Source organism: Microcebus murinus, chromosome 12 (assembly GCF_040939455.1).
Source record: "Microcebus murinus isolate Inina chromosome 12, M.murinus_Inina_mat1.0, whole genome shotgun sequence".
NCBI lineage: Eukaryota > Metazoa > Chordata > Mammalia > Primates > Cheirogaleidae > Microcebus > Microcebus murinus.
In genome coordinates this window covers 57,356,377-57,372,033 of record NC_134115.1, presented here as the reverse complement: position 1 = coordinate 57,372,033, position 15,657 = coordinate 57,356,377, and the positions used below count along the sequence as shown (strand labels likewise).

Sequence of the window (15,657 nt, the reverse complement as noted above, 5' to 3'; positions counted from 1 at the left end):
AAATTAGTGGAAAGGGGAGAGAGAGAATAAGAAATAGAGTATGCTGATTTCATTTTCTTTTATAACTGAATGTCATTATAATTTGATGCTAAAAAAATTAAGTAATAGGCCAGGTGTGGAGGCTCACGCCTGTAATCCTAGCACTCTGGGAGGCCGAGGCGGGCGGATTGCTCAAGGTCAGGAGTTCGAAACCAGCAAGAGCAAGACCTCGTCTCTACTATAAATAAAAAAGAAATTAATTGGCCAACTAATACACATAGAAAAAATTAGCCGGGCATGGTGGTGCATGCCTGTAGTCCCAGCTACTAGGGAGGCTGAGGCAGGAGGATCACTTGAGCCCAGGAGTTTGAGGTTGCTGTGAGCTACGCTGATGCCACAGCACTCACTTTAGCCTGGCAACAAAGTGAGACTCTGTCTCAAAAAAAAAAAAAAAGTAATAGATGTAAGCATATTTGAAGGTATGAATCATCAGCTACAATTATGTGATGTAAGGGGTATGAGGGTTGTGGAAGGAGAAAATATACTGATTTTGTTTATGATCATGAAAGATGTCTTTATGTAAAGTGAGTCTTAAAACTAATCTACACATGCTCCTGGGGTATATAAAATATATCAATTCTCCTTTTTGCCCTCTCTTCTCACAGCTGCCCTTTCAAAAGAAATGCATATCTCTTACCTGCCGTAAATATTCTTATGATCTTCTGCCCAGTGGTAATGAAACATTAAGGGTGCAAAAACAGAGAAATTTACAAATATCTATCGCAGTAGAGCCAACTGTTTTTCCTATCTCATGAATAATTTTGTTAAAAGCACAAAGAGGTGTTTTTAAAAGGAGCAATTTGGTACATGGTAGGATATAATAAATTCAGATATGTATAAATTGGGACTACCTGAATTATATTTTCATTATAGTAAACTAATTCCATCCTTTATTGCTAAGAAATACATCATCCCCAAAGGAGAGTCCCCTTAAAGTTAAGCAGCTGGGTGTAGGGGTGAAGGCCTGTAATCCCAGCTAGTTAGGGAGGCTGAAGCAGGAGGATTGATTAAACTCAAGAGTTCAATTCCAGCCTGGGCACCATAGCAAGACTATGTTTCTTTTTTTTTTTTTTTTTTTTTTCTTGAGACAAGAGTCTCACTCTGTTGCCCGAGCTAGAGTGCCATGGCATCAGCCTAGTTCACAGCAACCTCAAACTCCTGGGCTCAAGTGATCCTCCTGCCTCAGCCTCCTGAGTAGCTGGGACTACAGACAGGCACCACCATCCAGCTAATTTTTTCTATTTTTAGTTGTTTGGCTAATTTCTTTCTATAAATAGTAGAGACGGGGTCTCTCTCTTTTTCAGGCTGGTCTCAAACTCCTGAGCTCAAGCAATCCTTCCGTCTTGGCCTCCCAAAGTGATAGGATTACAGGCGCGAACCACCGCACCCAGCCAAGACTATGTCTCTTAAAAACAGAAGAAAAAAGAAGTAGAAAGTGTAGAAATTACGTGGTGATTCCTTATTTCACAGAGGTAATAAACTATGGCAAGGCCCTATGCTTTATATATCTACATGAGAATTAGAATTCAGAGGAATGATGATTGTCAAGGTGCAGTGTATCAACACATTTATTTGAATTAAAAAAGGAAATCACACTTTTTTTCTGATTCAAACAATATATTGGCAAGATGTGCTGAAATCCAAAATATATATATTTTCTCAACTGTCTCAGAATATATTGGATTGAACTAGTTACCTAAAAGAATGAGTAACCAGCATAATCAATAGTCATTTGGTATATCTTCAAGAACCTCTTTGGCTATCTGATGTCTTAAAGGGCCACTTTTTTAAGTCAAGAAGCTTCCCGTTCTTTGCTTTTGTTAAAATTGGAGATCCTAATCAAGTTACTGGCTTTCAGACCAGTAAAAATTATTAACAAATGCCTAAATAAACAAATAAATGGGGAAGAATAGATCAATCTGTACAGAAGACTTCAAAATGATTTATATAGATACGCTGGCCTCATGGAGGCATAATTCTCCACTCCTTAAGTGTGGGCTATGCATATGACTTCCTTCTAATGAGTACAGAATGAAAAGTAGGGCACAGTAACTTTACAGTGAAGAAAATCAATAACATCACCTCAGCCAGATGATGAAAATTAATAAGCCACGTTGATAGCAATCACCCCAGATATGATGTGATGAAAATGGCACTTTACCTCTGTGATCTTTCTTCCCCAAAACTATAACCCCAGTCTAATCATAAGAAAAATATCAGAAAAATTCCAACCAAGGGACATTGTACAAAATACTTTATCAAAGTATTTATGTTGGTCCATTAATTATATCAAATGAATGATACTAATATAAATGTTAATAATGAAAACACCAGTGAATATGCAATTAGCCAGGCACAGTGGATCACACCAGTAATCTTGGCACTTTGGGAGGAGAAGGCGGGCATATTGCTTGAGGACAGTAGTTCAAAGACCAGTCTAAGCAACGCAGTGGGACCCCGTCTCTACAAAAAACAGAAAAAATTAGCTGGGCATGGTGGTGCACACCTGTAGTCACAGCTACTCAGGAGGCTAAAGTGCAAGGATTGAGCCCAGGAGTTTGAGGATGCAGACAGCTATGAGCACACTTCCGCACTCTAGCCCAGCCAATACAGCAAGACCTTGTCTCAAAAGAAAAAAAAAAAAAAAAAAAAGGATTGATGACAAAACCAAAATGGATACCACTTCACACCCACTGGGATGGCTATAGTAAAAAACTACAGACAATAACAAGTGTTAAAGAAGATATGGAGGCCAGGTGCGGTGGCTCAGGCCTGTAATCCTAGCCCTCTGGGAGGCCGAGGTGGGTGGATTGCTCCAGGTCAGGAGTTCGAAACCAGCCTGACCAAGAGCGAGACCCTGTCTCTACTAAAAATAGAAAGAAATTAATTGGCCAACTAATATATATAGAAAAAATTAGCCAGGCATAGCAGCACATGCTTGTAGTCCCAGCTACTCAGGAGGCTGAGGCAGGAGGATTGCTTGAGCCTAGGAATTTGAGTTTGCTGTGAGCTAGGCTGATGCCACGGCACTCACTCTAGCCTGGGCAACAAAGCGAGACTCTGTCTCAAAAAAAAAGAAAAGAAAAGAAAAAAAAAAGATATGGAAAAATTAGAACACTAATGCTGGTGGGAATGTGAAATGGTACAGCCATATTTGAAAACAGACTGGCAGTTCCTCAAGGAATTAAACAATTACTGCATGACCCAGCAATTCTATACTTAACTATATCCACAAAAAATGAAAACATACGACCACTCAAAAGGTTGAACACATGGTTCACAGCAGCATTATTTGTAACAGTCAAAAAGTGGAGGCTGGGTATGGTGGCTCACATCTGTAATCCTAGCACTCAGGGAGGCTGATGGTAGGAGGATCACTTTAGCCCAGGAGTTTGAGACCAGTGTGAGCAAAAGCAAGACCTCAGCTCTACTAAAAATAGAAAAAATTTGCCAGGCATGGTAGTACACCCCTGTAGTCCCAGTTACTTGGGAGGTTGAAGCAGGAGGATTACTTGAGGCCAGGAGTTTGAGGTTGCAGTAAATTATGATGACTCCACCATACACTCTAGTAGGGGTGACAGAGCAGAGATGTCTCAAAATAAAAAAATAAAAATAAATATTTTTAAAAGGCAATTTTAAGTTTGTAAAGACTAAGGTTCTTCCGCAAAAAGTAGCAATAATCCTAATACAAGGAAGCAAGCAACGAACACAGAAGTCATGACATCCCAAAGAAGCAGGCTAGAACTTAGACAATGTAAGAAGAATTAAGACTTGAAATTTCTTCCAAAGAGAACACAGAGAAATGATAATCATATGCATTATTGCTCAGTAAATACAACTCTTCAAAATGATTCATATATCTCTGCAGATTCATTTATATAAATACAGTAAAAACAAAAAAGATGCATACATATTTCTTAAAGCTGTAGCTAAAGACAAAACAACCAAACATTGGAAAGATTCTTATGTATAAAAGACAATATATAATCTTACTTTACTGGGTGCAAACAAATAAGGAGACTCTCAGACTCACCCCCAAATCAAGGTTTTTCATTATATACCTTACCTCACATTCTGCGTAGGATTCCACCGTTCAGAGGGCAGTTCTCCACTCTGTGGGTCATCTACAGGCGGGTGAAGAATCGAAATGCAAACATCTCCATTCTATGAGACACAAACATATTCAGTAAATACTCAAAAAAGCAATACTGAAAAAGGTACATCATTTCTACTGAAGTTCCCTTTATTCCTTGAAACTTGCTTTCTTTTCCTTAAGGGAGAAAACAATTCTGCTTTTATTTCATGTTCAAAATCAAAGTTAAAGAAGAATTAAACATTTCTCTCTCTCTCTTTCTTTTTTTTTTTTTTTTTTTTGAGACGGAGTCTCACTCAGTTGCCCAGGCTAGAGTGCCGTGGCATCAGCCTCTTGGCCTCCCAAAGTGCTAGGATTACAGGCGAGAGCCACTGAGCCTGGCTGAAACATTTCTTAGTATTATAAAGTCTCTAAGATATTTTTCTTAGTGAAAAAAGAAACACTATGCCTATAATACAATCCTTCTGAAACTTATATAAAAACAAATTGGCAAACATGACAAATTAAGATTCAAGAATCTTATCAAACAGCCAAATATATATCCCTTTGTTTTCAGACACATCTGTTCATTAAAAAAGTACATAAAAGCCAGGCGTGGTGGCTCACGCCTGTAATCCTGGCACTCCAAGAGGCCGAGGAGGGCGAATCGCTCAAGGTAGAGAATTCAAGACCAGCCTGAGGAAGAGTGAGAACCCGTCTCTACCAAAAATAGAAAGAAGTTAATTGGACAGCTAAAAATATATATATATATATATATATATAAATTAGCCGGACATGGTGGCACATGTCTGTAGTCCCAGCTACTTGGGAGGCTGAGGCAGAAGGATTGCTTGAGCCCAGGAGTCTGATGTTGCTGTGAGCTAGGCTGCCACCAAGGCACTCTAGCCTGGGGGCAACAAAGTGAGACTCTGTCTCAAAAACAAAAACAAAACAAACAAACAAAAAAACTGAAAAAAAGAAGTACCTAAGAAAGAAAAAAAAAAATCTGACCTTGCTTTAAATCTGTACAGAGAGATGCTATAATTGCCTTTGATATCAATCACAAGTATCAATAACTATGTCTCACATAAACCAAAAATATGCGTCACAACGATTTAAACTATAATTCCCCAGTATATAGAGTAACTCACCACACTATGGTTATTATATTTTGCTTCATAAACTTAGAGAACCTAATTCATAAATAAATACATTTGGATTAATACAAACACACAAGAGATTGCCAACCATATGCAATACAGAATGCTATTCAACAGGAAAGACACAGTTAGTAAACTAGTCACTTATCTCTTGGGACTTTGTCTAAAATGGAAGGTAAGAGTTATATTTTTTAAAAAATCGGGCCAAGCGCTGTGGCTCACACCAATAATCCTAGCATTCTGGGAGGCTGTGGTAGGAGGATCACTTGAGGTGAGGAGTTGGAGACCAACCTGAGCAAGAGTAAGACCCCCATCTCTACTAAAAATAGAAAAACAAATTAGCCAGTCAACTAAAAATAGAAACAGAAAGTTAGCTGGGCATGGTAGCTCATGCCTATAGTCCCAGCTACTCAGGAGGTTGAGGAAGGAGGATCACTTGAGCCCAGGACTTTCAGGGTGCAGTGAGCTATGATGACATCACTGCACTCTAGCCAGGGCAACAGAGCGTGAGACTGTCTCAGAAAAACAAAACCAACAACAACAGAATTGAAGGTATAACTAAAACCTTACATGTAAAACCCAAATTTAGATACACACAAATATATGAGTGGAAATATATATTTATGTAAATAACCATTATCAAGATAAAACATTTTTAAAAGAATTAAGTTTTAATAAAACAAACACCAAATATTATATACTAAACCTCTGTATTATAGTTTGGTATCAAAAGGACCATAAAAAAGGCACTACAAAAAAAAAAAAAAAGGAAGAGAGAAGATATTTGGGCAGAGAATACATGGGAGATGAGGTGGGAAAAAAAAAGGATTTGTGGATGAGGAAGCTTTGAGATGGGCCTTTAATAATGAGTAAATTTTAACGACCACTGTGAAATTTAGACATGAGATTGTCTGGAGAAATAAACCAAATACAAATACTTGTATTCGTTTTTTTTTTTTTTTTTTTTTTTTTGAGACAGAGTCTCGCTCTGTTGCCCAGGCTAGAGTGAGTGCTGTGGCGTCAGCCTAGCTCACAGCAACCTCAAACTCCTGGGCTCAAGCGATCCTCCTGCCTCAGCCTCCCGAGTAGCTGGGACTTCAGGCATGCGCCACCATGCCTGGCTAACTTTTTCTATATATATTACTTGGCCAATTAACTTCTTTCTATTTATAGTAGAGACGGGGTCTTGGTCTTGCTCTTGCTCAGGCTGGTTCGAACTCCTGACCTTGAGCAATCCGCCCGCCTCGGCCTCCCAGAGTGCTAGGATGATTACAGGCATGAACCACTGCGCCCGGTCCTTGTATTTGTTTTCTATTGCTATTATAACAGATTACCACAAATTTAGTGGTATAAAACAAGTTTATTATTTTATATTTCTTAGGTCAAAGTCTGTCATGTCTCTCACAGGACTAAAATCAGTGTGTTGGCAGCACTGCATTTCTTTCCTAAGACTCTAAGGAAAAATCCCTTTCCTTGCCCTTTCAAGATACTAAAGGCCATCCTTTGCTCTTGGCTTCCTTCCTCTATATTCAAACCAATGTTTCATTTCCCTCAGCCTTTCTTCTAATGTCACAATCTCCTTTAACTCAATTTTATGCCTCCCTCTTGCACTTTTAAGGACTCTTGTGATTATCTATCTGAATAATCCAGAACAATCTCCCTTTTTAAAGATTAGCTGTTTAGCAACCTTAATTCCTCTTTGCCATGGACGCTAACATATTCACACATTCCAGAAATTAGTATATGGAGGTTTTGTAGGACCATCATTCTATCTACCCCAATAGTGAACAGCCCAACTTTGATGAGGAATAGAGCACAAAAAGTAAGCCAGGAGTAAGTTACTTGGTTCAGAGTTTAATGTGTTTATAAATAAAACTTCAGAGTAGTGGAATAACTTGAACAGGTGTGCATTTAGAAATGACATATTAAAAAATGGGCATCTTAATCAATACAGACAATGCATTTGACAAAATCAAACACTTTCATGATAAAAACACTCAAAAAAGCATAAAAAGAAGGGAATTATCTTACTATGATAAAGGAAATTTATGAAAAACCCAAAGCTAACATCATACTGAAAGACTGAAAGCTGTCCTCCTAAGATCAGGAAGAAGACAAGGGTACTCACTTTCATGACTATTTAACATCATATGGGGAAATTTCTAGCCATAGGAATTAGACAAGAAAAAAGAAAAAAGGAACTGAATTGAAAGGGAGAAGTAAAACCATCTTTATTCACAGAAGGCATATCCTATATATAGAAAATCCGAAAGAATCTAAAAGAAAGCTACTATAGTTAATAAATTCAGCAAAGTTATAAGATGCACAGTGAGCACTCAGTTTTATTTCTATACACCAGCAATGAATAAATCTAATCAAGGAAGTGAAAGACTTCTACAATGAAAACAACAAATCATTGCTCTAAGAAATTTTAAAAGACCTAAATAAATGTGAAGACTTAAAGTTAAGATAGTGCTATTGCCAAATTTGATGTACAGATTCAACACAATCCCTAACAACATCCTATCTTCCTTTTTTGCACAAATTGGCAATGTGATGCTAGAATTTATATGGAAATTAAGGGAGCCAGATTAAAAAAAACAATTTTAAAAAGAACAAAGTTGGAAGATTCACATGTCCCAATTTCAAAACTTACTGTTATATATTATACAAAGCTACAGTCAACAAGGACAGTCTAGTAACTGGCATGATACAGACACTTAAATCAACTGAACAGAATTGTGAGTTCAGAAAGAATCTCATACATCTATGGCCAGCTGATTTTTAACAAGAAGGCTAAGTCCAATGAATGAAGAAAGAATAGTTTCCTCAATAAATGGTGCCAAGACAACTGGATTTCTACAAACAAAAGAATAAAATTAGACTCTCACTTCATGCCATAAAGAAAAATTAACTAAAAATGGATCAAAGATTTGGCAATAAATTCTTAGATATGAAAACAAAATCATAAGCAACAAAAAATATAAATTGAACTATATTCAAATAGAAAACTTTTGTGCAGCCAAAGGACAGTATCAAACAAGTGAAAAGTTATCATAAAGGAATGAGAAAAAATATTTTCAAATCATGTCTGAATATCTACAATAAATTTGAAAAATTCAATAACAGAAAAAATCCAATTATAAAAGCAGACAAGCCCAGACATTTCTCCAAAGAATATATAAAATGGCACATAAGCACAGAAAGTATGCTGAACATCATTAGTCATTAGGGAAATGGAATCAAAACCACAATGAGAAACATCACTTCACACACACACCCTTTATTTTTTGAGACAGAGTCTCACTCTGTTGCCCGGACTAGAGTGCCGTGGTGTCAACCTAGCTCACAGCAACCTCAAACTCCTAGGCTCAAGCGATCCTTCTGCCTCAGCTTCCTCAGTAGCTGGGACTACAGGCATGCACCACCATGCCCGGCTAATTTTTTCTACATATTTTTAGTTGGCCAATTAATTTCTTTCTATTTTTAGTAGAGACAGGGTCTTGCTCTTGCTCAGGCTGGTTTTGAACTCCTGACCTTGAGCGATCCGCCCGCCCTCAGCCTCCCAGATTGCTAGGATTACAGGCATGAGCCACCATGCTCAGCCTTTCACACCCCCTTAAGATGGCTATAATTGGAAAAAGAGGGAGAAGGACAAATGTTGGTAAGGATATGGAAAAATCAAAACCCTCATACATTGCTGGTGAGAATGTAAAAAAAATGGCTCAGCTGCTATGGAAAAAAGTTTGGCAGTTCCTCAAAAAGGTATACATAAAATCCCCACTTAACTCCACAATTCCACTCCTAGGTTTATACCCCAAGGAACTGAAAACAGTACTCCAACAAGTACATGTATATGCATGTCCATAGGAGCACTACTCACATATGCAAAAGGCAGGCACAATCCCAATTTCCATTAACAGATGAATGTAAAAACAAATTATGACATATTCATACAATAGCATAGTATTAGGCCATAAAGAAGAATGGAATACTGATACATGTATGAGGTGGATGACTTCAGAATATTGTGCTTAGTGAAAGAAGCCAAACAAAAGGTCATATATTGTATGATTCCATTTATATTAAATATCCATATAAATCTACAGAGACAAAAAGCAGACCAGTGGTTGCCAGAGATTGAGGGGATATGAAAATAGAAATTACCTAAATAGGTAGAGTATTTTAAGCAAGCATGATGGGGAATGCTTTGCAACTAGATACTGCTGTTGTACAATATTTGAAATATACTAAATGTTACTGTACTGTTCACTTTAAATGGTTAATTTCATGTACGTGAATTTCACCTCAATAAATTTTTTAAGAGAAGATGTAAGGAAGTTCTTGCCCCTAGAATGGTGGTTCTAAAATGCAAAATGAAGAATTATCTAGCCAGCCCCCCCATCCCCTGCACACATCAAAATCCAATTAAATTAAAATGTCTGGTATTATTTTTAATAACCTCTCCATATGATTCTGTTAGGCAGCCAAACTGAGCATATCGATGCATAGTAAACCTCTTCCCAATACCTTAAAATCCATAAATTATATAAATATGCATGAAATCCTCACAAATTATTTTAGAGCTCAGCTCTAAAAAGTACAGATTTGGTGGACTAAATATTAACATTTTCTTTGTTTGTTTTTTGAGACAGAGTCTCACTCTGTTGCCTGGGCTAGAGTACAGTGGTGTCAGCCTAGCTCACAGCAACCTCAAACTCCTGTTCTCAAGTAATCCTCCCGCCTCAGCCTCCCAAGTAGCTGGGAACACAGGTGTACGCCACCACATCTGGCTGTTTTTCTATTTTTATTAGAGACAGGGTTTCACTCTTGCTCAGGCTGGTCTCAAACTCCTGACCTCAAGCGATCCTCACACATCTTGGCATCCCAGAGTGCTAGGATTACAAAGAAAAAACATAGGGAAAAAGGCAAACCAAAATCTAAACAAGCATGAAACAGGGTTCAAGCCTTTAATAATGTGTTTTACAAAATCACATTTGTTTGCTAAAATCTCAACATCAAATCAGAGTAAGAGTCTATCTTCAGCTGGGCATAATGGCACACTTGTAGTCCCAGCTACCTGGGAGGCTGGGTGAGCTATGATCATGCCACTGCACTCCAGCCTAAGCGACAGAGTAGGGGAAAAGGAAAACGAAAAAAGAAAAACCAGCTGTGCTAGCATTTGTTTTACTATCTAAGAATAATTTTGGACAGGCACAGTGGCTCATGCCTGCAATCCTAGCACTCTGGGAGGCCGAGGTGGTAGGATTGTTTGAGCTCAGGAGTTCGAGACTAGCCTGAGCAACAGACCCCATCTCTACTAAAAAAAAAAAAAAAAGAAAGAAATTAGCTGGACAACTAAAAAAGAAAAAAAAAATATATATATATATATATATATATAAATAAATAAATAAGCTGGGCATGGTGACGCATGCCTGTAGTCTCAGCTAGTGGGGAGGCTGAGGCAGGAGGATCGTTTGAGCCCAGGAGTATGAGGTTGCTGTGAGCTAGGCTGATGTTGCAGCACTCTAGCCCAGGCAAGAGAGTAAGACTCTGTCTCAAAAGAGAGAGAGAGAGAGAGAGAGAGAGAGAGAGAGAGAGAGAGAGAGAGAGAGAGAGAGAGAGAGAGAGAGAGAGAGAAAGAGAGTGAGACAGAGAGAGAGACAGAGAGAGAGACAGAGAGAGAGACAGAGAGAGAGACAGAGAGAGAAGGAAGTAAGATCACAGGGTAAACTGCTACCTGCAAAATTGGAGAGACAGGTGGATATACAGAATCACAACTTACCAGAGCAGAAACTGAAGAGGAGAAAATTCCACAGGAATCAGTTCTGAGGTACAAAAAAACCTAAACTGTAATTTACAAATTGCTGGAGGCCCAATGTAGACAAATCTCAAAGTAAAACTCCATACCCTTCAGTGACTAGGTCTCCACATTTTTGTGAGTTTTACCTCCTGGAGTTCTACCAAGTTCTCTCAGTGATTATCAAAGAAAAATCCCCTTGTTTTTCTGGCAGGAAGAGGGGGAAAGAAACCATTTTAAAGTAAGTCAGAGTATTATGTTCTTGTTAACAGGTCTGCCCTCAGGAGGAATTACTTAACCAGACCCTAACCTGCACAGGTTTTAACAGAGCTTAACTGATCTGGGAGAAGTGAAACGCCCAACTAGAGCCCCCATCAGCCATCCAGAAACGGATAGATCCTGCAGGCAGAAAAATCAGTTAAGACACAGCTGAACTCAATAACACCATTCACTAAGTGGATATAAGGGACATCTACAGACCAGTTCATCCAGCAACAGCAGATTACACATTCTTCTCAAACTCAAATGAGCATTCACCAAGACAGAGCACATTCTGGGCCACAAAACACCCATCAACAAATTGTTAAAAACAGAAATCATACATAGTCTACCCTTAGATCACAATGGAATTAAACTAGAAACTAAGAAAAGACATAGTCAGAAAATCACAAAACATCTGTAGATTTTAAAACACACTTCTAAATAACATATGGAGCAAAGAAGAAATCTCAAGAGAAGTTAAAAAATAATCTAAACTAAATGAAAATGTAACACTGAATATGTGGGATGTAGCAAAAGCAGTGTTTACAGGGCTATTTATAATATTGAATACATTTTATATCTTTCTCTAATATTCTAAGCTTCTCTAATATTCTAAGCTTCTGTTTTAGGAAACTAGAAAAAGAACAAAGTCCAAAGAGCCTAAGCAAGAGTGAGACCTCATCTCTACTTAAAATAGAAAAATTGGCCAGGTGTCATGGTGTGCCCCTGCAGTCTCAGCTACTCAGGGGGCTGAGGAAGGAAGACTGCTTGAACCCAGGAGTTTCAGGCTGCAGTGAGCTACAATGACACCACTGCACTCTGCACAGGACAACAGAGTGAGACCCTATAAGAAAGACAAAAGGAGGCCAGGGGTGGTGGCTCACACCCATATTGTAATCCTAGCACTCTGGGAGGCCGAGGAGGGAGGACAGCTCAAGGTCATAAGTCGAGACCAGCTTGAGCAAGTACGAGACCCTGTCTCTACTAAAAATATAAAGAAATTATCTGAACAAATAAAAATATATCTAGAAAAAAATAGCCAGTCGTAGTGGCACATGCCTATAGCCCCAGTTACTCAGGAGGCTGAGGCAGAAGGACTGCTTAAGCCCAGGAGTTTGAGGTTGCTGTGAGGTAGGCTGACACCGTGGCACTCTAGCCCAGGCGACAGAACAAGACACTGTCTCAAAAAGAAAGAGGCCGGGCGCTGTGGCTCACGCCTGTAATCCTAGCTCTTGGGAGGCCGAGGCGGGCGGATTGCTCAAGGTCAGGAGTTCAAAACCAGCCTGAGCAAGAGCGAGACCCCGTCTCTACTATAAATAGAAAGAAATTAATTGGCCAACTGATATATATATAAAAAATTAGCCGGGCATGGTGGCGCATGCCTGTAGTCCCAGCTACCCGGGAGGCTGAGGCAGAAGGATCACTCGAGCCCAGGAGTTTGAGGTTGCTGTGAGCCAGGCTGACGCCACGGCACTCACTCTAGCCTGGGCAACAAAGTGAGACTCTGTCTCAAAAAAAAAAAAAAAAGAAAGAAAGAAAGAAAGGAAAGGAAAGGAAAAGGAAAGAAAAGAGAAAATTAGCCAGGTATTATGGCGTGCACCTATAGTTCTAGCTACTTAGGAGCCTGAGGCAGGAGGGTCGCTTGAGCTCAGGAGTTTGAGGTTGCTGTGAGCTATGATTAAACCACTGAACTCTACTCAGGGTGACGGAGCAACACTCAGTCTCAAAAACAAAAGAAAAAAGACAAGCCACAGACTGGGAGAAAATACATGTACAGGACACAGTTGATAAAGAACTAACGTCCAGGCTGGGTGTGGTGGCTCACACCTGTAATCCTAGCACTCTGGGAGGCCGAGGCAGAAGGACTGCTCAAGCTCAGGAGTTCAAGACCAGCCTGAGCAAGATCGAGACTCGTCTATACTAAAAATAGAAAAAAATTATCTGGACAACTAAAAATATATAGAAAAATAGGCTGGGCACGGTGGCTCACGCCTATAATCCTAGCACTCTGGGAGGCCGACCGAGTGGATTGCTCAAGGTCAAGAGTTCGAAACCAGCCTGAGCAAGAGCGAGACCCTGTCTCTACTAAAAATAGAAAGAAATTAATTAGCCAACTAATATATATAGAAGAAATTGGCCGGGCATGGTGGTGCCTGTAGTCCCAGCTACTTGGGAGGCTGAGGCAGGAGGATCACTTGAGCCCAGGAGTTTGAGGTTGCTGTGAGCTAGGCTAACGCTACAGCACTCTTGCCAGGGCAATGCAGTGAGAGACTGTCTCCAAAAAAAATTAAATAAATAAATAAAAATAACTAATGTCCAAAATAGCCAAAGAGCTCTTAAAATTCAACAAGAAAATTAAAATCCTAACTAAAAAATTAGCCAAAGACCTTAGTAGACATCTCACCAAACAGTCGTCACAGATGACAAATGAGCATATAAAAAATGCTTTATATAATATGTCATTAGGGAAATGCAAATTTAAACAATGAGATACCACTACATACTTATTAGAGTGGCCTAAATCCAGAACACTGACAATACCAAATGTTGGCAAGAATGTAGAACAACAGCAACTCTCATTCATTGCTGGTCAAACTGCAAAATGGTACAACCACTTTGAAAGACCAACATGTCCTTCAGATGAATCGATAAATTAGGGTAATTCAGACAATGGTATATTATTCAGCAGTAAAAAGAAATGAGCTCTCAAGCCAAGAAAGGACATGGAGAAAACTTAAATATTACTAACTGAAAGAAGGCAATCTTGAAAGGCTATTTCTATGGCTTCAACTAGTTGTCCCCCTTAAAACTCATGTTGAAATTTAATTTCTAATGGGGTGGTAATTGAGAAGTAGAGCCTTTAAGAGGTGATTGAGTGATGAGGGTTCTGTCCTCATGAATGGACTCATTTGTGAATTAATGGGTTAAGAGATTAATGGGTTATCATGGGAGCAGAACTAGCAGCTTTATAAAAAGAGGAAGAGGCTGGGCACAGTGGCTCATGCCTGTAATTCTAGCACTTTGGGAGGCCAAGGCTGGAGTATCACTGGAGGCCAGGAGTTTTGAAGCCATAGTGAGCTATGATCCCGCCACTGTGCTCAAGTCTGGGTGACAGAGGGAGACCCTGTCTCTAAAAAAAAATAAATTAATTAAAAAATACAGAAGAGTAAAAGAGACCTAAGCTAGCACACTCAACCCACTTGCCATGTAATGCCTTGTAACATTCTGCCGTGCAGAGTCCCCATAAGCAAAAAGGCCCTCATTGGATGTGATCCCTTGACTTTGAACTTCTTAGCCTTCATAAATGTAAGAAATAAATTCCTATTCTTTATAAATTACCTAGTTTCAGGGATTCTGTCATAAGCAACAGGAAAAAAAATTATGATAGCTACATACTGTATAATTCCAACTTTATGACATTCTGAAAAAGGCAAAACTATCAAGGCAGTGGAAAGATCAGTGGTTATCAGGGATTATGGAGAAAAAAAGAGATGATTAACAAGCAGAGACAGAAGATCATTAGGGTGGTGAAACTACTCTGTATAATACTATAATGAGGCCGGGCGTGGTGGCTCACGCCTGTAATCCTAGCACTTTGGGAGGCCGAGGCGGGCGGATTGCTCAAGGTCAGGAGTTCGAAACCAGCCTGAGCGAGACCCCGTCTCTACCAAAAATAGAAATAAATTAATTGACCAACTAAAAATATATATACAAAAAATTAGCCAGGCATGGTGGCACATGCCTGTAGTCCCAGCTACTTGGGAGGCTGAGGCAGTAGGATCGCTGAGCCCCGGAGACTGAGGTTGCTGTGAGCCAGGCTGACGCCATGGCACTCACTCTAGCCTGGGCAACAAACTGAGACTCTGTCTCAAAAAAAAAAAAAAAATACTATAATGAGATATACACGTCATTAAACATTGGTCTAAACCCACAGAATATACAATACCAAGGGTGAACCCAAATGTAAACTACGTATTTTAGGTGATGATCATGTATCAATGTGAGGTTCTTCAGTTATAACAAGTATACCATTCTGGTGGGAGCTATAATCATGGAGGAAACTATGCATGTGGGGGGGAAGTATATAGAAAATCTCTTTTACCTTTTGCTCAATTTTGCTGTGAACCTAAAACTACTTTTTAAAAATCAAGTCTATTGGCCACTCGTGGTGGCTCATACCTATAATCCTAGCACTCTGGGAGGCTGAGGTGGGCAGATTGCTTGAGGTCAGGAGTTCAAAACCAGCCTGAGCAAGAGCGAGACCCCATCTCTACTATAAACAGAAAGAAATTCATTGGTCAACTAATATATATAGAAAAAAAAAT

The 15,657-nt window shown here is 39.2% G+C and overlaps 1 protein-coding gene across 1 annotated transcript in view; it reads right to left on the bottom strand.

Moving 5' to 3' along the window:
• Positions 1-15,657, bottom strand: part of UBE2R2 (ubiquitin conjugating enzyme E2 R2) — an 87,481-nt gene that overhangs the window by 14,265 nt on the left and 57,559 nt on the right. Inside the window, exon 3 of the mRNA XM_012770158.3 lies at positions 4,106-4,203. Within this exon, the coding sequence (XP_012625612.1) occupies positions 4,106-4,203 (98 nt within the window). The remainder of the gene's footprint in view (positions 1-4,105; positions 4,204-15,657) is intronic.